The sequence below is a fragment of the Belonocnema kinseyi genome, chromosome 1 (genome assembly GCF_010883055.1).
Source record: "Belonocnema kinseyi isolate 2016_QV_RU_SX_M_011 chromosome 1, B_treatae_v1, whole genome shotgun sequence".
Taxonomy (NCBI): Eukaryota; Metazoa; Arthropoda; class Insecta; order Hymenoptera; family Cynipidae; genus Belonocnema; species Belonocnema kinseyi.
The window spans coordinates 34,315,267-34,336,907 of NC_046657.1; the positions used below are offsets into that span (position 1 = coordinate 34,315,267).

The following is a 21,641-nucleotide window of genomic DNA, read 5'->3' on the forward strand; positions in this document are numbered from 1 at the left end:
AAAGACGAATTTTTCACAAAATAAATGAATTTCTAACGAAAAAGTTAAATTTTAAAAGAAAAAATTACAATAAAAATATTGGAATTATTAAACAAAAAAGATCAATTTTGAACTAAAATATTACAATTTTCATTTAAAAAATGAATTTTTAATTAAGGAGATGATATTTAAAATATAAAAATTAAGTTTTAAAAAAATTTCAACAAAAAAAGCGAATTTTCTACAAAAAAGTTACACTTTTCAAAAAAATATTAAAATTTTCATTAAAAAAAGATTCATTTTAAATTAAATTTGTTGAATTAATTTAATTTTTAAGAAATTAAAGTTCATTAGATTCAAGTTCAATTTTCATTTAAAAAAATGAATTTTCAACCGAGAAAATGATATTTCAAATATGAGAATAAATTTTTTCTAAAAAAAGATGATTTTTTAAAAAAATATTGGAATTATTAAACAGAAAAGATCAATTTTGCACTAAAATAGTTCAATTTTCATTTAAAAAAAAAAAAGAATTTTCTACCAAGAAGATGATATTGCAAATACAAAAATTAATTTTTTATCAAAAAGACAAATTTTTTACAAAATAAATAAATTTTCAACGAAATAGTTGAATTTTAAAAGAAAAAAGAAAAAATTACAATAAAAATATTGGAATTATTAAACCACAAAGATCAAATTTTGAATTAAAATAGTTCAATTTTAATTTTCAAAAATGAATTTTCAACGAATAAGATAATATTTCAAATATAGAAGTGATTTTTTTTCTAAAAAACGAGGATTTAAAAAAAAATAAATGAATTTTCAACGAGAGTTGAATTTTGAAAGAAAAGAGAAAAAATAAAAATATTGGAATTATTAACCAAAGAAGATAAAATTTGAACAAACAGTAGATCAGTTTTCATTTAAAAAAGATGAATTATCAACCAAGAAGATGATATTTCAATATAAAAATTAAGTTTTTGTCAAAAAAGATGAATTTTCTACAAACAAGCCAGTTTTGTACAGAGCAGTTATATTTTTCACAAAAATATTTAAATTTTCAATTAAAAAAGTTTCATTAATAATTAAATTTGGTGACTAAATTTAATTTCTAATTAATTAAAGTGAATTAAGTTTAAGTTAATTTGTCGTTTGAACTAAAATAGTTCAATTTTCATTTTAAAAGAAATTAATTTTCAACCAAGAAGATATTTCAAATATCACAATTAATTTTGTATAAAAGAAAGGGGAAATTTATACAAAATAAATGTCTTTTCAACAAAACAGTTGCATTTTAGATAGAAAAAGATAGATTTGTAATAAAACTAGTTGAATTATTAACCCAACAAGATTAATTTTGAACTAAAATAATTCAATTTTCATTTTAAAAAATCAATTTTCAACCAAGAGGATGATATTTCAAATGTAAAAATTAATTTTTTATAAACAAAAGGGGAATATTTAACAAAATTTTTAAATAATTAAAGTGAATAAGATTTAAGCTCAATTTTCATTTAAAAAGAAAGAGAATTTTCAACCAAAAAGATGATATGTCAAGCATAAAAATGAATTTTCTAGCAACAAAGACGAACTTTTAACAAAATACTTGAATTTGCAATGAAACAGTTGAATCTTAAAATAAAAAAGATAAATTTTCAATAAAATCATTGGAATTATTTACTCAAAAAGGTCAAGTTTGAACTAAAATAGTTCAATTTTCATTTAAAAAATTGAATTTTCAACCAAGAAGATGATATTTCAAATATAAAAATTAAGTTTTTGTCAAAAAAGACGAATTTTCTACAAAACAGGTACATTTTTCACAAAAATATTTAAATTTAAAAAGATTCATTTTAAATTAAATTTGGTAAATACATTTAGTTGTTTATTAATTAAAGTTAATTAAATTTAAGTTCAATTTTCATTTTCAAAAAATAATTTTCAACCAAAAAGATGATATTTCATGCATGAAAATTAATTTTCTACCAACAAAGACGAGTTTCAATAAAATACATGATTTGTCAATGAAACAGTTGAATTTTAAAAGAAAAAAGAAAAAATTACAATAAAAATGTTGGAATTATTAAACAAAAAAGATCAATTTTTAACTAAAATAGTTCAATTTTCATTTAAAAAAATGAATTTTGAAGCAAGAAGATGATATTTCAAATATGAAAATTAATTTTTTATAAAAAAGGGGGAAATTTATACAAAATAAATGTATTTTCAACGAAACAGTTGAATTTTAAATAAAAAAAGATAGATTTGTAATAAAACTAGTGGAATTATTAACCCAAAAAGATTAATTTTGAACTAAAATAGTTCAATTTTCATTTAAAAAAATGAATTTTCAACCAAGAAAATGATATTTTAAATATAAAAATTAAGTTTATGATAAAAAAGACGAATTTTCTACAAAAAAGGTACATTTTTCACAAAAATATTTCAATTTTCAAATTAAAAAGATTCATTTTAAATTAAATTTAGTAAGTACATTACATTTTTTATAAATTAAAGTTAATTAGATCTGAGTTCAATTTTCATTAAAAAAAAAAAATAATTTCCAACCAAAAAGATGATATTTCATGCATGAAAATTAATTTTCTACCAACAAAGACGATTTTTAACAAAATACATGAATTGTCAATGAAACAGTTGAATCTTAAAAGAAAAAGGAAAACATTACAATAAAAACGTTGGAATTATTGAACAAAAAAGATCAATTTTTAACTAAAATAGTTCAATTTTCCTTTTAAAAAATTAATTTTGAACCAAGAAGATGATATTTCTAATATAAAAATTAAATTTTTATAAAAAAGACGACTTTAAATATTCAGGAAGTCAATTAGATTTTCGGTCTAAAAGTTACAAGTATTAATTGGTTTTAAAAAGTTCCTAGATAATTAAAAACTATTTTTTTTTTAAATTTTGATTTTATTTACGAAATTTGATAAAAGTTGTCTTTTTTTCGATTTAAAAATTCGAATGCAAGAATTTCGAAAACTTTCAAGAAGTTTTAAGTGACCGCAAGTTGAAAGTATTTAAAATTTGGAAGTGATTTAAAAAAAGCGGAAGTGTCATAAATTTTATTTTCATAACCGGTTTTAACTTTCTTTTCCAGGAAAATCCCCAAAGTTTGTATTACGTAGTTATGAAATTGAAGGTTGTATTTAAAAAAAATGTCCCATCTATTTAATTGTCCGCGTTTATTTATTTTATTTATACTCAAAATTTAATAATCTTTCAAATGGTTTATAAAAGAGCAATTTTTAATACAAAATAAAAGTTTCAAATAGCTAATTATTTTCTTATTTATTTATTTATTGTGAAACAGGGTATTTTTTACATGCAAAGAGAATTTTTGTACAGAATTATAATTTTGATTTAGAAGGAATTAAAAAAATTTTATTTTCCAATACAGAATTCGTGATAATTTTTTTTTATTGAAGATTCATCATTTTAAATTAAAATTCTCCTCAAATTAAAAATGTAACTATACTTTGTTGAAAATCCATTTATCTTTTTTGGTGAAAATTTAGCTATTTGCTTGAAAATTGGTATTTTGCATGTAAAAATTAAATTATTTGTTTGAAAATTTATGTACTTGATCGAAAATTCTTATTTTTTGTAGAAAAAATCTCTATTGCTAAAAGTTAATCTTTTTTTCATTAAATTCAACTGATCCATTTAAACATTCATTATTTTAGTTGAAAATATTATTCAATTTTTAGTTGAAAAAACCATCTTTTTTCGTTTAAAATTCGTCTTTTTTAATAGAAATTAATATTCTTGGTTGAAAATTAACCTTTTTCGTAAAAAATTCAATTATTTCAGTTAAGGATTCATCATTTCAGTTAAAAATTCATCTTTCTGGTTTAAAATTTAACTATTCCAGATCATTTCTTGAACTAAAAATGTAATTTTTTCATTTGAAAATTCTTTTTTTTTTTTATTTGAAAATTCAACTATTTTTTTCAAAATTGGTCTTTTTTAATCAAAAATTCAACTATTTCGTTAAAAATCCATGTACTTTGTTTAAAAATTGCATCTTTTGGTAAAAAATTTAAAATGTTATAAATAAAAAATTCTCCCCTTCAATAAAAATTCGTAAAAGAAAATATGGCCTCCTTTAATTCAGAAAAAGTTTTAAACTAATAATTTAATTTCGCTTAAAAATTATTATTATTTTTTTAGTTCAAAATTCAACTATTTGGTTGAAAATTTGTCTTCTTTAATTAAAATTAAAGTATTTAGTTAAAAATTCATGTACTTTTGTTGTGGAAAAATGGTATTTTTTTAGAAAATTCGTCTTTTTGTTCATACATTGATATTATTGTTAAAAAATGTGTGTAACAATTCCATTTTTTGTTGAAAATTGATCTTTTCTAGTTCTTGAAAAATTCTTCATTTCGGTTAAAATTCCACTATTCCAGTTAAAAATTGATCATTTTAGTTGAAAATACATCTTTTAGGCTGGAAATAAAATTATTTGGTTGAAAGTTAAACTCTTTTTTTTAATTAATTTTTTTAGTTGAAGATTCGTCATTTTTATAAAAAATTTATTTACTTGGTTTAAAAAGGAGCGGGCATATTTTTTTTTTGTTGAAAAAAATTTTTTTATTGAAAATGTAGTATCAGATATTTCAACCAAAAAGATTAAATTTTTACCAAAAGAGATGAGTTTTAAATTTAAAACAAAAAATACGAATTTTCAACAAAAAACAATTAATTTTCTGCCCAAAAAGATAAATTTTCAACAAAATAGTTCAATTTTAAAATCAGAAAGACGAATTTTTTGAATGCCAGTTGAATTTTCAGCAGAGAAAGTTGAATTTTCAACAAAGATGAATTTTTAACAAAAAATGTAATATTTAATATTTCAACAAAAATACGAAATTTCTTCCAAAAGAGTTGAATTTTTAAACAAAAAAAGATTAATTTTCTGTTAAAAAAGACAAATTTTCAAGAAAACCATGAATTTTTTAACATAATAGTTGAATTTTCAACCTTTAAATATAAATTCTCAACTAAGTGGTCGAATTTTCAAACAAAAAGATGAAATTCCAAACAAAAATTGTTGAATTTTCAAAAAAATAATTGAATTTTCAGAAGGAATTGGAATTTTCATAAAAAACAGATGAATTTTCAATTCAAAAGGACGAATTTTCAGTCCAAGTATATGAATTTTTTAAGAAACAAATTTAATTTTTGACCACTTTGTCGAATTTTCAAATAAAACAGGTAAAAATTCAACCAAGGACAGTTCAATTTTCAACTAGATAATCGAATTTTTAGAATGAAGTTGAATTTTCTTCAAATTCTAAAATTGTCAATTTTATTCAGTTGAAGGTTCATTGTATTTTTTTTTTTTTAATCCATAACTTTGTTTGGAAATTGAACTTTTTTTGTTGAAAATCCTTTGATTTTTGTTTTTAAAATTTAATTCTTTCAAATGAAAGTTTAACTATTCAAGTTTTTGTAACAAATTGATATTTTTAAGCGAAAAATTCCATCATTTTGTTTAAAATTCAACTGTTTTCTAAAAGACTGAAAATGGTTTTTTTGTTAAAAATAGGTTGATAATTGAAATATCTTCAAAAAATATTTAATTATTTTGTTTAAAATTCAACTATTTGGTTAAAAATGCAATTAATTTATAAAAAATTAGTCTGTTTTTATTTAAATTTCAACTTTTTGGTTGAAAATTAATTTTTTATTTTGAAAATTCATTTGTTTGGATAAAAAGGAATCTTTTTGGTTTAAAATTATCTTTTTGTTCAAAATTCACCTTTTCTAGTTTGTAATTAAATTTCCTTTTTAAAAAGTCGTTAAAAGTTTAAATATTTCGTTGAAAATTAAACTATTTGTTTAAAAATTCAACTAATTACTCAAAATTCTTCTTTTTTTACCGAAAATCTTTTCGGTAAAAAAAGTAATCTTTTTTGGTGCAAAATGATCTTTTTGTTGAAAAATCGACCATTTGGTTGGAAAGTCAACTATTTTGAAAACTTTTTTGGTTGAAAATGAATTTTTTATTCTGAAAATTCCCCTGTTTGCTTGAAAAGTAATCTTCTTTTGAAGAATCATGTCTTGGGCCGAAAACTCAACTATTTTGTTAAAATGTTATTGTTTGTTGTAACAAAAATAATTAGGATACATTTTTTAAAAATAAAAATTTAGTTTTTTAGCTGAAAGTCTTTTAAAAAATTCATCTTTCTGGCTTTGAGAACGCATTTGTTTTTGGTTGACAAATTTTTTGGTTGAAAATTGAACTATTTGTTTAAAAATGCAACTACTTGGTGGAACATATAATTGTATGGTTAAAAATTTAACTGTCTTGTTAAAAATTCGTCTGTTTTTATTTATATTTCAACTGTTTGATTGAAAATTAATTTTTTTTTTGAAAATTCAACTTTTTGGTTGTTGAGCAACTTTTCGAGTTGAAAAGTAATCTTTTTTTTATTGAAAATGATCATTTTTTGAAAATTCTACTTTTTCGGTTGAAAATTGAAATGTCTTTTAGAAAAATCGTCTTTCTGGATTGAACATTAAACTATTTCATTGAAAAGTAATTTTTTTTATTGAAAATAAGCTTTTAGTTAAAAATTGACCCTTGCAGGTTGATAATTGAAATGTCTTATAAAAATACTCAATTATTTTGTTAAATAATAAACTATTTGGTTAAGAGTTCAACTAATGTTTAAAAAATTCGTCTGTTTTAACTGAAGTTTTCTTTTTAAAAACTCGTTTTTCGGTTGAAAATGATCTTTTTATTGAAAATTCAATTTTTATGTTGATAATGGAAAGTTCTTATAAATATATTTAATTATTTGGTGAAAAAGTCGACTAATTTTTTATAAATTCGTCTATTTTTATTGAAATTTTTCATGTTTGGTTGAAAATTAATTTTTAATTATAAATTCCAATTTTGGTCGAAATGTTAGTAAGTTTAATCTTTTTGTTTAAAAATTCGACTATTTAGTTAAAAAATAATTTTTTCTTTAAATTATCCTTTTGTTGAAAATTCCACTTTTTAGGCTGATAATGAAAATGGCATATAAAATTATATAATTATTTGGTTCAAAAATAAACTGGTTAAAAATTTAACTCATTAAAAAAAAATTAATTAAATTTTCAACTGTTTTGTTAAAATTAATTTTTTATTTATTTTGAAAACTCATTTGTTTTGATAGAAAGTTCAATTGTTTGGTTGAAAATTCATATAGTTGTTCAAAATTCGAATGTTTTCATCGAAAATTCAAGTATTTCTTTGAAAAATAATATTTTTTGGTTTAAAATGATCTTTTTGTTAAAAAATCGACAACTTGGTTTGAAATTCAACTATTTTCTAAAACTGATGGAAAATATTTAATCTCGAAACTTCAACTATTTGGTTTAAAAGTAATCTTCTTCGTTGGAAAATCATTTCTTGAGTATTTGTTTTTGGTTGAATCTTTTTTGTTTTAAAATTCAATCATTTGGTTAAAAATTCCACTATTTTGTTAAAAATTCATCTATTTTAGTTTATAATTTTTATAATTTTTTAATTTTTTAAATTCAACTATATGAATGGAAGTGCACACGTTTTTTTATTTAAGTTTAATATTTTTTCCTTTAAATTCAACTATTTGGTTAAAAATGCGACTACTTGGTTGAAATTCTTTTTTTTTTTAAATTCAACTTTTTGGATAAAAGACAACTTTTTCGGTTGAAAAATTATCTTTTATGATTATATATGATCTTTTTTTTAAACTTAAATTTTTTAGTTTGATAATAGAATTTTTTATATCGTCTTTATGGCTAAAAATTCAATTATTTTGATGAAAATTCGTCTTCTTTATTGGAAAGTTCAAATGATTGATTGAAAATGAATTTCTTTTTCGGAAAATTCAACTGTTTCTTTGAAAAGTAATCTTTTTGATTAAAAATAATTTTTTTGTTAATAATTCACGATCTTAGGTTCGTAATTGTCTTATAAAAATATTCAACTATTTGGTTAAAAATTTTAATTATTTTTACACAATCTTTTGTTTTTATTAAAATTTCAACTATTTGGTTGAAAATTAAATTTTTATTTTGAAAATTCATTTATTACGGTAAAAAGTTTGTTTTGTGTGAAAAATGATATTTTTGAAAATTAATTTCTAATTTTGATAATTTCAACTATTCGGTTGAAAGTGCACCTATGTTTTTATTAAAGTTTAATCTTTTTCGTTTGAAAATTTAACTATTTGGTTGAAAATGTGACTGCTTAGTTTGGTTGATAATTAATTCCTTTTTTTTTATTTGAACTTTTTGGTTTAAACGTAACTTTTTGGGTTGAAAAATTATCTTTATTGATTGAATATGGTGTGCTTCTTGAAAATTCAATTTTTTAGGTTGATTTTATTGAAAAGTCGTCTTCTTTCTTTGAAAGTTCAACTGCTTGATTAAAAATTAATATTTTATTTTGGAAATTGAATTATTTCATTGCAAAGTTATCTTTTCTATTGAAAATTATCTCTTTTTTTTACTTATCTTTTTAATCTGATGTTAATAATTAATTTTTTAATTATTTTATAAAAATATTCAATTATTTGGTTGAAAAATAAAGTGTTTCGTTAAAAATTCAACTTTTAAAAAAAAATTCTTCTGTTTTCATAGAAATTTAAACTGTTTGGTTGAAAATTAATTTTTTATTTTGAAAATTCAAATTTGTAGGTTAATAATTGAAATTTCTTTTTAAAAAATTGTCGTTCTGACTTGAAAATTCAGCTGTTCTGTTAAAAAAGATTCTGTTTTTATTGAACTTTCAACTGTTTGGTTGAAAATTAATTTTTTATTTTGAAAATTTAATTATTTCAATAAAAAGTCATCTTTTTTATGGAAATAATCTTTTTTTTAAAACTTCAAGTTTTTAGTTTGATAATCAAATGTTTTAAAATCGTCTTTATGGTTTGAAAATTCAATTATTTTGATGAAAATTCCTCATCTTTATTTTAAAGTGCAATTGATTGTTTGAAAATTAATTTTTTACCCGGAAAAGTAATATTTTTAATTGAAAAAATTCTTTTTGTTAAAAATTCACCATTTTATGTTCGTAATTGTCTTGTGGAAATATTCAATTATTTCGTTGAAAAATAAACTTTTTGGTTAAAAATGCGACTACTTAGTTGAAAATTCAACTATTCTGTTAAAACTTCGTCTGTTTTTTATTTAAATTTCAACTGTTTAGGTGACAATTATTATCATTATTGTTTTTTTGTTGTTGAAAATTGAACTTTTTGGTTGAGAATGTATCTTTTTTTATTGAAAATTCAATTTTTAAGGTTAATAATTGAAATGTCTTTCAAAAAAATCGTTTTTCTGGCTTAAAAACTCAACTATTTTATTTTAAATGCGTCTTCTTTCTTTGAAAGTTCAATTGATTGGTTGTAAATTAATTTTTTATTCGGAAAATTCGACTGTTTCATTGATCAGTAATCTTTTTGATTGAAAATAATATTATTGTTAAAAATTCATGATTTTAGGATCATAATTGTTTAATAAAAATATTCAATTATTTGGATTTTTCAAACATTCTTTTATTTTTATTGAAATTTCAAGTATTTGGTTGAAAATTAAATTTTTATTTAAAAATTCAACTTTTTGGTTGGAAAGTAATATTTTTGTTGAAAATTCAAATTTTCAGGTTGATAATTAAAATTGCGTTAAAAAAAATTGTATTTTTCGCTTAAAAATGTAACTAGTATCTTAAAAATTATTCTGTTTTAATTGATTTTTCAACTGTTAGGTTGAAAATGAATTTTTTATTTTGAAAATTAATTTATTTCGGTAAAAAGTAATTTTCTTTTGTTTAAAATGATCTTTTTGTTGAAAATTCCCCTTTTCCAGTTGATAATTAAATTGTCTTTTTAAAAAATTATCTTCCAGATTGTTTGGTTGTTACTAATTAACTAATTGTTCAAAATTCGTCGATTTGAACTGAAAATTCAAATATTTCATTGAAAAGTAATACTTTTTGATTGAGAATGATCCTTTTGTTAAAAAATCGATCATTAGGTCAAAAATTAAATTATTTTGTTAAAAATTCATCTATTTTGTTGGGAATTTTGTCGTTTTTGTTGAAATTTCAACTATTTGGTTGTAAATCCTAAACTGTTTGGTTGAAAATTAATTTTTTATTTTGAAAATTCAATTATTTCATTGAAAAGTAATCTTTTTGATTGAAATAATTTTTTTGCTAAAAGTTCACCTTTTTGGATTGATAATTGAAAGTCTTAGAAAAGTATTCAATTATTTCGTTCAAAATAAACTATTTTGTTAAAAGTTCAACTTATTTTTAAACATTCTTTTCTTTTTATTGAAATTTCAACTGTTTGGTGGAATATTAATTTTTTTGTTGAAAATTTAACTTTTTGGTTAAAAAGTAATTTCTTTGTTGAAAAATTAATATTATTGTTTAAAAATTCATCTTTTTATTGAAAATTCAACTACAGTAGTTGAAAATTCATTACTTTGGTTGAAAATTGAACTATTTTGATGAAAATCCGTTTTTTTATGAAAATTAATTTTTGATTTGAAAATTGGATCATTTAGTTGTAAACGAAACTATTGGGCTTGAAAATTGGGCTTTTTTATAAAAATTTTGACTTGTTTGGTTGTAAATGCTAAACTGCTTGGTTAAAAATTAAGTTCCTGTTTTGAAAATTCAACTATAAATTCAACTATTTTGTTAAAAATTGAACTAATTTATTTTAAATTCGTCTAGTTGTATTGAAATTTTAACTGTTTGGTTGAAAATCAATTTTTTATTAGAAAATTCAACTTTTTGGATTGAAAAGTAATTTTTTTTATTGAATATGATTTTTTTAATTCAAATTTTTAGGTGGATAAATAATAAAAATTTTTTTTTAGAAAAATCGTCTTTCTGTCTTGAAAATTCATCTATTTTGTTGGAAATTTTTCGTTTATATTGGAATTTCAACTATTTGGTTAAAAATGTGACTACTTGGTTGAAAATTCAATTGTATGGTTAAAAGTTTAACAGTCTTGTTAAAAATTTATCTTTTTTGTTTAGGTTTCAACTGTTTGATTGAAAATTATTTTTTTTTTAATATTCAACTTTTTGGTCGAAAATTATATTTTTATTGAAAATTGAATTTTCAATAAAAAAATATTAATTTTGAAGATTTCTAGCAAAGAAATTAGCATCTTTTTAAGGATTTTGAAAAGTTTTGTAATATTTAAAAAAAAATTGTAAAATTCCTTGAAAAATGTATAATGATTTTTTTTTAAACAATTGATTTAAGGAAAATATTTTTTAATATTATAAAGAATGAACTTAAAGAAAATGATTATAACATATTTAAGAAATTTTCAAAGATTTGCTAAATTGTCGAAAAAGAATTTTTAAGATTTTAAAGCAGGATTGATAAATATTTAGAATAATTTTCAAATCTATTCAGAAGTTAAAAAAAAATGTTTAATTTGAAAAGATTTCAACGAATTTAAAACAAAATGTATATTTTTGAAGATTTTGAAATAAAATTTCGAAGGTTTTTAGATTTTTTATTTAAAAAAATTAATTTGAAGAGGATATTTAAAAAGATTTTAAAACATTTGCAAAATTGTCAAAAATGAATATAATTTTCAATACAAAAATATCGATTTTGAAAATTTTTAAATTTAAATGTCTTTTAACAAAGTTGTTTTTCTAGCTTGAAAACTCAACTCTTTTTTTTTTGAAAATTTATTTATTTCGGTTAAATTAATCCTTTTTTTTGTTTAAAAAATGATATTTTTTAAAATTCACCTTTTCTAGTTGATAATTTAATTGTCTTTGTAAAAAGTTGTCTTTTTGGTGGTTATTAGTTAACTAATTTTTCCAAATTCGTATGTTCCGATCGAAAATTCAAACATTTTGTTCAAAAGTAATATTTTTTGTTGAAAATTATGTTTATGTTAAAAAATCGATCATTTGTTTAAAAGTTACAGTATTTTGTAAAACTTTTTGGTTGAAAATAAATGTTTTATTTAAAAAATTCAAGTATTTTGCTGAAAATTAATCTTTATTGTTGAAAAATCATTTCTTTGATTAAAAACTCAACTGTTTTCTTTCAAAAATTTTGTGTTTTTTACCAAAAGTAATTAAGATTAATTTTGAAACAAATTTTTTTTTTGAACCTGCAAGAAATGTGTAAAATAGGTCAGGCTAAAGAGAGGGAATTTCAAATTTGAGATTTTTTTACCGTCCCTGTCTTAGGAAATCTAAAAGCGATTTCTTTCTTTAGATTGTTCTGTCTGGTGTTGTCGGGTAGCGACAACAACCAGACGTTTGCAAAAGTCCCTAATGCAAATTTAATGGATTGGAAAATTCGGCTACGTGAAGGCATGCCTCTGAGTCCAATAGTCCACGGAGTTCCTCCTGGAATATCCGGAGGGATGAATCCTGGTGCAGCTTCTCAAATTACGCCGACGAGTTGCACCCCACCACCCGCCTATCACAATATCAATCTTCCTCTAGAACATCTTTCCATCTCGGCAAGTGATCGGGGAGCTCCACCTTCTTACGAAGAAGCAATTGATCCCAATGGTAATTTATTTTATTTACCAAAAACCAAAAAAATCATTTCTTCATTAAAAAAAAAAACGTCTTAGAGAAAAATTCATATTTTATGATTTAAAAAAATATATTTAGAAAGCTTTGACGAAATTTCGACAATAATTTTTAATTTGAAAAGATTTTAATAAATTTCAAAGAAAATTTAGGTTTTTGCGGATTTTTAGGGGCGATTAAAAAATTGCGAAAATTAGGGACAAATGGTAAATCCCGAATAATAAAATTTTCGAATCATAAATTTTTGATAAATGAAAAATAGCCTTTTTATAAAAATTATTAAACGAATTTTCAATAAAATTTTTTAATTAAAAAAATGTAACTAAAAATGAAATAGTTAAATTATATGTTCAAAAAATTAATTTTCGATTTAAAAAATGCGAATTTTTCAATAGAATAGTTGAATTTACCTAAAAATATTTTAATGTTAAATAAAACACAGCTGGATTTAAACAAAAAAGGCGAATTTTAAATAAAAACTTAATTTTGAAATTGAAAAAAATAATTATAAAAAAAAATTGTCATTAAAATAGTTCAATTTTTATTAAAAGAAATTAATTTAACAAATAAATACAATTTTAAACAAAAATTAAGCAGTTCAATTTCCAATTAAAAAAATAATTTATAAACAAAAAAAGGTTTGCAGAAAATGCTTATATTTTCAACCAACAATAATAAATTTTGAACAACAAAAAAGATTTTTAACAAAGTAATTACATTTTTTTATTAATTTTCCAACACATAATTGAGTTTTTAAGTAAAAAGATAAATTTTCGAGAAAATATAAAAACGAATTTTTTAAAAATTAGTTAAATTTTCAAACTAAAAATTATTGATCGTCAAAAAAATTAATTGTTGAGCATCAAGATTAATTCTATAGCTAAAAGAGATGAATCTGCAACAAAGAACGTAAAATGTAATATAAATATAAAATTATATCACAATAAACCATTTTTTCGAGAAGAAAATTATTTTTATTCAAGAATTTTTCTAGTTTTGATATTTTATAATTCGTTTTGAGAACATTTTTTCTATTTTTTTTCAACTATTGTTTTTTTTCAAATTGAAACAATAATATTTATAATATTTTATATATAATATTATAATAATAATATTTTTAATAAATAAATAATATCAAACAAAAACAATTTTTTTAATGGCTTGAACTCGGTAATTTTTAGTTCGGAAATTTTATACTGCGCCAATTTTCGGTCGGGAATTATACTATTCAAAGATTTTCTAGTTTAGAAATTTTGCAGTGTCCGGAATTTTATTTTTCGGAATTTTCCAGTCCCGATTTGTAACAAAAATCAAAATTATAATTTTTCAGAAGTTAGAAAGGTTTAAAAAAATGATTAAACATTTTTTTAAATCTTATATTTCGTATATTTGTAATAAAAAAAATAGAATCTTTTTTCAGAACTTTGGAATGTAAAAAAATGTATCAGATTTTTCAGAAAATTTGAAATGATTTTTTATTTTGAAAATTTATATTAAGAAAATACTTACAAAACTGTCGGGAAAGAATGTGGAAGAATTAAAAAAAATTGTTTAAATTTACGTGATTTATAAAAATTGGAAATCATTTTAAAAGATATTTAGAAGTTTTTAAAAAATCTCGAAAATAATTTAAAATTTGAAAAGATTTCAGAAAGTTTAAAACAAAATTTTGATTTCCTTACGTTTCTGGTAGAAATTGGTAAGGTTTCTCGGAACTTTTTTTATGATTTTATATTTTTTTTAAACTAATTTTAAGGGAAAATTGAAAAAATTCAAAAATATTTCCAAAATTGTCAAATACGAACCTGAAAGATTTTAGAGGACATTTAATTATTTTGCAGGATTTAAAACAAATTTTAGGCGATTTCCAAAAAATGTCGAAAAAGAATCTGGAAATTTTTTAAGCGATTTTTTTAAACATCATTTAAACAAAATTTTAAAAAAATTAAAGAAAAATGCAAAAAAATTGAGACATTAAGAAATTCAAAAACAATTTTGAAAGTTTTCAAAAGAATAAAAATTTTCTTTTTAAATTCATAGGATAATTAAAAAAGTTTTTTTTTCATTTTGAAACATTAATTTAAAGAAAATATTGAATATTGTTTAAAATTATAAGAAATGAATCTAAAAATTTTAAAGAAAATTTTTTTATTTTTTAGGATTTAGAAAAAATGATAGGAAAAAATAAATAAGAGAGACTTGGAGATGTTTGAAAAAATCTTGAAAACAATCAACAGATTCAGAATATTTCAACAAATTTAAAACATAATGTAGATTTTTGAAGATTTCTGGCAAAGAAATTAGCATTTTTTAAGGATTTTGAAAGGTTTTGTAATATTTAAAAAAAATTGGTAAAATTCTTCGAAAAATGTATAATGGTTTTTATTTTAAACAATTGATTTACAGAAAATATTTTGAAGAATGAACTTGAAGAAAATTATTGTAAAATTTTCTAAAAAGATTTCCTAAGTTGTCGATTTTTTATTTTGAAAAATTAATTTTAAGAGAGTATTTAAAAAGATTTCAAAACATTTAAAAATATTTGCAAAATTGTCAAAAATCAATCAGGAAGATTCTAATGCAATTTTTTTAATTTTGCGTAGATATTTGCAAAAATTCAATCCAAACAAATAAGAAACTTTTAAGAATTTTCAAAGGTTTTAAGAGAATGAAGAAATTCTTCTTAAGATTCTCAGGAAATCTTGAATGGTTTTTATTTTGAAAAATCTTATTAATGAGTATATAAAAAAATATTTGAAAATATTTCAAAATATTTTCAAAGTTTTCGAATAAGAATCGAAGAATTAAAAGTTATTTTTTATTTAAAGTTATTTAAAAGTTATTAAGATATATTTTCAATATCATTCAAAATGATTCCAAGTTTTTATAAATCTTGCAGTTTTAAACAAACTGCTTTGAAATATTGAAGATTCTTTTTCGTCAATTTTGAAAATCTTTTCAGAATTTTTTAAAAATATGTTTAAATATTTTTTTAAATTAATTTAACAAAAATCAATTCAATTTTTTTGAGGAACGTTACACATTTTTTTTATTATTTTAAAACATTTCAAAATTATTTAAAAGATTCTAAATTTTTTGTTAGAAATCTACAAAAATCAACATTTTCATTTAAATTTATTGTAATATTTTAAAATTATTTTTGGATTTTTTACCAAAATTTATCATTTTTTCTGCAAATTTTTCCTAATATATATTTTTTTCCTGCAAAATAAAAAACAAATGGGCCCTATAAAATTACAGATTCGTTTTTGAAAATTTTTGAAATCTTTTTCAATTTTCTCTTGAATTTAATTTTTTTGAATAAAAAATCATTTTTAATTTTGCTAGGAACCTCAAGAAAATATCCTTGTTCTCTTGAATACACGATTTCTTTCTAAAAACAGTTTACAAATTTTAGGAAATCATTTTCAGTATTTTGAAATCTTTTTCACTTTTCTCTCAAAATTCATTTTTCAAATTAAGAAATCATTAGAAATTTTTTTACAAACTTTTTAAAGAAAATTGTTATTCTCTTGAAACCTATCAAAATTGTTAAAAAGCTTTTAGAACTTTTAAAACTTCTAAATATCTTTTAAAATTATTTAAAAAAATGTTTTTGATAGATTAATAAAATTGCTTTAAAATTTTCCAGATTCGTTTTTCACCATTTCTTTTCAATCTTTTGATATGTTGGGGAATATTTTAAAATATTCTCTTAAAATTTATTTTTTTAAATAAATCATTTAAAATTTTTCTATTGTTCTTAAACAAGTTTTAACATTTAAAAAATTTTTTAAAACATTTTTAAAAATAATTATTTGAATTATCTTTTTCTATTATGATATTATTTAGTTTCAAATGCGTAATTTTAAAATATTGTACTTCAAAAATTTTCCATTTTTTATTTTTAGGCGTAAATTTTTAATTCAAAGTATTTCAAAATGCAGTCTTGAAGAATTAAACAATGGAAAGTTAAAAGTGTTTGAAGTTAATAATTTGGGATAAAAAACATTTTTATTTGATCAAAAGTGAGGATAAATAAATAAATTATTTTTAAAATGGATCTGTACTTTAAGTATTAAAAATTGATCAACAAGTGATTTTAAATTCGTTAAAAATTTTAAAATTTCCAGATCAGAAAATAATTCAAAAGAATAAAAAATATTCTCCTAAGACTCCTAGGAATTTCGAAAATGATTTTTGACTTTAAATAATAATTTTCAGATAATATTTAAAAAGATTTTAACAGATTTCCAAAATTGTCAAAAGGTAAATCTTTCAAAATTAATCGAATTTATTCTACCATTTTTAGAAAATCCTGCAAATTTAAAAAGATTTCCTTAAAATCTTCCAGATTCTTTTTTGGCAATTGTCGAAATCTTTTAAAATCTTTGAAAATATTCTTTTGAGATAAAAAATAATTTTCAAATTTCCTAGAAATCTTACGAAAATGTTTTTATTCTTTTGAACCCTTTTAAAATTCTTGAAAAGCTTCTAAATTTTTTATTTAAAATCTGCAAAAATTTACATTTTGTTTTAAATTAAACTGCGGTCAATTTTTAATGTTTCTTGCTCAAAATTGCTTAAAATACGCGCAATTATTGATTATCCGAATATAACATTTTTTAATTAAAAAGCTTTTAAAATTCAATTTTAAATATTATAACATTCATTTAAAATTCTTTGAGTGCTTTAATTTTTACTTTATTCTTTACGGAATTTTTTTCTTCGATTAAAATGGCCACCCTCTTTCTTTGAAACCTTTCACAAATTTTAAAAAGCTTCTAAATTTCTTTTGCCTTTTCTAAATGTAAAAATAAATTTCTAATCTTTCCCCCATTTTTCGAAAAAAAACCATATTTCCTATTTTTTGACCTTTTTTTGCATTGCGTTTTTGGTTAATTAAATAATTAAATATTTCAGCACCTCCTCCTTCTTACGATTCGCTATTTGGACGAATGAGGGAGGCACACAAGGCATCAAAAGGAATTTTCGAATTCTTGAAAAACATCATCATGCTTCTGCTGGGCACAAGTCAGTATTTAAATGAACGGAAAATTAATTTAAATTAATTTAAGAGAATTGTGTAGATTTTAATTCTTATTCCATTGAATTCTACCATATTTAGGCTAAATACTCATTCGGGAGCGTCTATAAAAGTACACATGATAAAGTTTTTAGAATTTTTCCGAGTTATGAATTTTTTGGGTGGAAAATTAACCTTTTTGTTTAAAAATGTTTTTTTTTTTCTTGAAAATTCAACTTTTTTTGTTCAGAATTCTTGAATTTTATTAAAAATTTGTCTTTTTATTAGTGAATTAATCTTTTTGATTAAAAATTCATATTTTTTTGGTTGAAAATTTCACTTTTTCTTTCAAAATTCATCTTTTTGGTTAAAAATTTAATAACTAGATTTTAAAGTTGAACTACTTTCTAAATCAAAAATAAATGTCTTTTTTTCTTATAAATTAAATTTTTTGGTTGAGAATTTTTAAATTTTATAAAAAATTCGACCTTTTTATTAGTAAATTAATATTTTTGTTTAAAAAATCATCTTTTTTTAGTCTCAAAAATTAAACTTTTTGGTTCAGAATTCTTGAAGTGTTTTAATAATTTGTTGTTTTTTCGGTAGAAAATTAATCATTTTGATTGAAAATTCATCTTTTTGTTTACAAATTTAATAACTAGGCTTTATTTTTTGTTTAAATACGTCTTTTTGGTAGTAAGTTAATCATTTTGTTTAAAAATTCATCTTTTTTAATCAAAAATTAAACCTTTTAGTTCAGAATTCTTGAATTTTATTAAAAATTTGTCTCTTTTATTAGTAAATTAATCTTTTTGTTTCAAAATTCATATTTTTTAGTTGAAAATTCATCTTTATGTTTAAAAGTTAATCGTTTGGGTTAAAGATTTGACGACTAAATTTTAAAGTTGAACTACTTTTTTAAACATTAAAAAAATGCCTTTTTTAAAAATTAAACTTTTTGGTTGAGAACTTTTGAGTTCATTTAAAGATTCGTATTTTTTGCAATAAATTAATATTTTTTGTTTAATAATTAATCTTTTTTAGTTTAAAATTAAACTTTTTGGTTGTAAATTTTTGACTTTATTAAAAACCTTTTTTTTCTTTTGTAGTAAATTAATTTTTTTTTTTTGAAAATTCTTTTTTTTTTAGCTGAAAATTCAACTTTTTGGTTCAGAATTCTTGAAGTTTGTCAAAAATTTGTTGTTTTTTTCAGTAGAAAATTTATATTTTTTATTAAAAATTCATCTTTTTGGTTAGAAATTTAATAACTAGATTTTAAAGTTGAACTACTTTTTTAAAAATTAAAAAAAAATGTCTTTCTTAAAAATTAAACTTTTTAGTTGAGAATTTTTGAATTTATTTAAAAATTCGTGTTTTTTGCAATAAATTAATATTGTTTGTTTAAAAATTAATCTTTTTTAGTTTAAAATTAAACTTTTTGGTTGTGAATTTTTTATTTTTTTTTTTAATCTTTTTCTTTTGTGGTAAATTAATCTTTTTTTTCTAATTCTTTTTTTTAGTTGAAAATTCAACTTTTTGGTTCAGAATTCTTGAAGTTTCTTAAAAATTTGTTGTTTTTTTTTTTTGGTAGAAAATGAATATTTTGGATTGAAAATTCATCTTTTTGATTAGAAATTTAAAAACTAGATTTTAAAGTTGAACTACTTTCTTAAAAATTAAAAAAAAATTAATTCATTCTGAAAAATTCATCTTTTTCTTTGAGAATTCCTGGATTTTATTGAAAATTTGTCCTTTTGGTAGTAGATTAATCTTTTGGTTTGAAAATTCAACTTTCTGTTTAAAAATTCATCTTTTTGAATTTAAAATCAAAGTTTTTGCTTCAGTATTCTTAAATTTTAATTTAAAAAATTGTATTTTTGGTACTAAATTAATCTTTTTGTTTAAAAATTAATATTTTTTACTTGAAAATTCAACTTTTTTGTTCAGAATTTTTGAATTTCATTAAAAATTTGTCTTTTTATTAGTGAATTAATCTTTTCGATTAAAAATTCATATTTTTTGTTGTTGAAAATTTAACTTTCTCTTTGAGAATTCCTGGATTTTATTGAAAATTCGTCTTTTTGGTAGTAAATTAATTTTTTGTTTAAAAATTCATCTTTTTTAGTTAAAAATTTGTATTTCTTGGTACTTAATTAATCTTTTTGTTTAAAAATGAATCTTTTTTCAGTTTAAAATTGAACTATTTTGTTAAAAAGTCATTCTTTTTGTTTAAAAATTAACCTATTCTGGTATAAATTAATGTTTTTATTGAAAATTCAACTGCTTTATATGATATTGTTCGTTTGGCTTAAAATTTCAACAATTTTGACAAACTTTTTTTTATTTCCTGACGGAAAAATCATACTTTTGTTTGAAAATTGTTCTACTTTGTTGTAAATCCGTTTTTTAATGCTTACATTTTTTTACTGAAAATTTAACTTTTTCTGTTTTTGTTGTTATTTTTTTTCTTTTTCTTTCTTTTTTGAAAATTGAACTTTTTGTTTGAAAATTCGTATTTTTCCGTATAAAAGTAACGTTTTTGTTGAAAATACAACTATTTACAGAAAAAATTTCTTTTGTCTTAAAACATTAACAATTTGCATCAACTTTTTTTACTTTATTGTCTGAAAAATCTCTATTTGTTGAAATTTTATTTTTTGGTTTGAAAATTCATTTTTTTTTATCTTTCATGGTTGAAAATTAAAATTTTTTTTTAGTTAAAAATTCAATTATTTATTTTAAAATTTCTGTATTTTGTTTCAACTGCTTAGTTCAAAATTGACTTTATTGTTGCAAATTCCACTGCTTTAGAGAAAAATCTTTATTTGTCGAAAATATATTTTTTTTATTTGGAAAATTTATTATTTTAATTAAAAATTCATCTTCTTTGAAGATTTGTAACTTTTCCTTTTTTGGTTGTAAATATATATATTTTTTAGTTAAAAATTCAACTAATTGTTAGAAATTTCATGGATTTTTTTGAAAAATTGTCTTTTTTGGTAGGAAATTAATTTTCTTTTTAAATTCCTTTCTTAAGTTTTTAAATTTGTCTCTTTTGGCAGAAATCTCATATTTTTATTGAAAATTCAACTATTTATTTGAAAATTTTGGTGTTTTTTTTTTAAAAAGTCATCTTTTTGGTCGAAAATAATCCTTTTTAGATGTTAAAAATTTAAATGTTCTGTTAAAAATTCGTTCTTTTTTTGTTATAATATTAACTATGTATTAAGTTTTTCTTGAAAATTCACCCTTTTGTGCAAAATTCCACTTTTTGTGTTGAAAATTTAATTGTATTCTAAAAAAAATATTCTGTTGGGTATTAAAGTTGAAATATTTTGTTGAAAATGCAACTCTTTGCTTAAATTTTTTTGGTTCAAAATTGGACTATTTGAAAATTCATATTTGTAGAGAAAAATTGAAGTATTTAAAAAAAAATCTTTTTTGTTTGAAAATTCGATTCATAATATTATTGGGAATAGCAATATTTAACAAAAATGGCTTAGTTAAATTTTCATTTAAGAGGATTAATTTTCAATACAAAAAAAATAATTTTCTACAAAACTGTTTAATTTTGTACAAAGGAGGTGAATTTTCTTCCAAATAATTAAATTTTCAAGCCAAAAGACATTAGTTTTTTTATAATTGTTCGCTACTGTCACTACGGATTTTAATTTTTTAAATTAATTTTTGATTTTAAAAGCTTTTTACCTAAAAACTTAAAATCTTTTTTACCAACAGACACGAAATTTAAATACAAAAAGAGTAATTGTCAACCAAAAAAATATATTCGAACCAAAAAAGGCAAATTTTCAACAAACTAATTTAGTTTTCAACCAATTATTGGAATTTTAAAAACGAAAAGACGATATTTTTAAGACAAAGTTGAATTTTCATCAGAGAAAGGTTAATTTTTCACAAAGAAAGATATATTTGTAACAAAAAATGTAATATGTGATAATATAACCAAAAATATGAAATTTTCACCAATACATGAATTTTTAAACCAAAAAGACGAATTTTTAACCAAAAAAATTAATT

General features: G+C 20.2%; 1 protein-coding gene across 2 annotated transcripts in view; it reads left to right on the forward strand.

Annotated features, from left to right (window-relative positions):
• Positions 1-21,641, forward strand: part of LOC117173916 — a 45,725-nt gene that overhangs the window by 1,637 nt on the left and 22,447 nt on the right. For both annotated transcript variants that reach the window (XM_033362566.1, XM_033362572.1), the window contains exons 2-3: positions 12,252-12,553; positions 17,501-17,611. In XM_033362566.1, coding sequence (XP_033218457.1) covers positions 12,322-12,553; positions 17,501-17,611 — 343 coding nt within the window. In that variant the 5' untranslated portion in view covers positions 12,252-12,321. The remainder of the gene's footprint in view (positions 1-12,251; positions 12,554-17,500; positions 17,612-21,641) is intronic.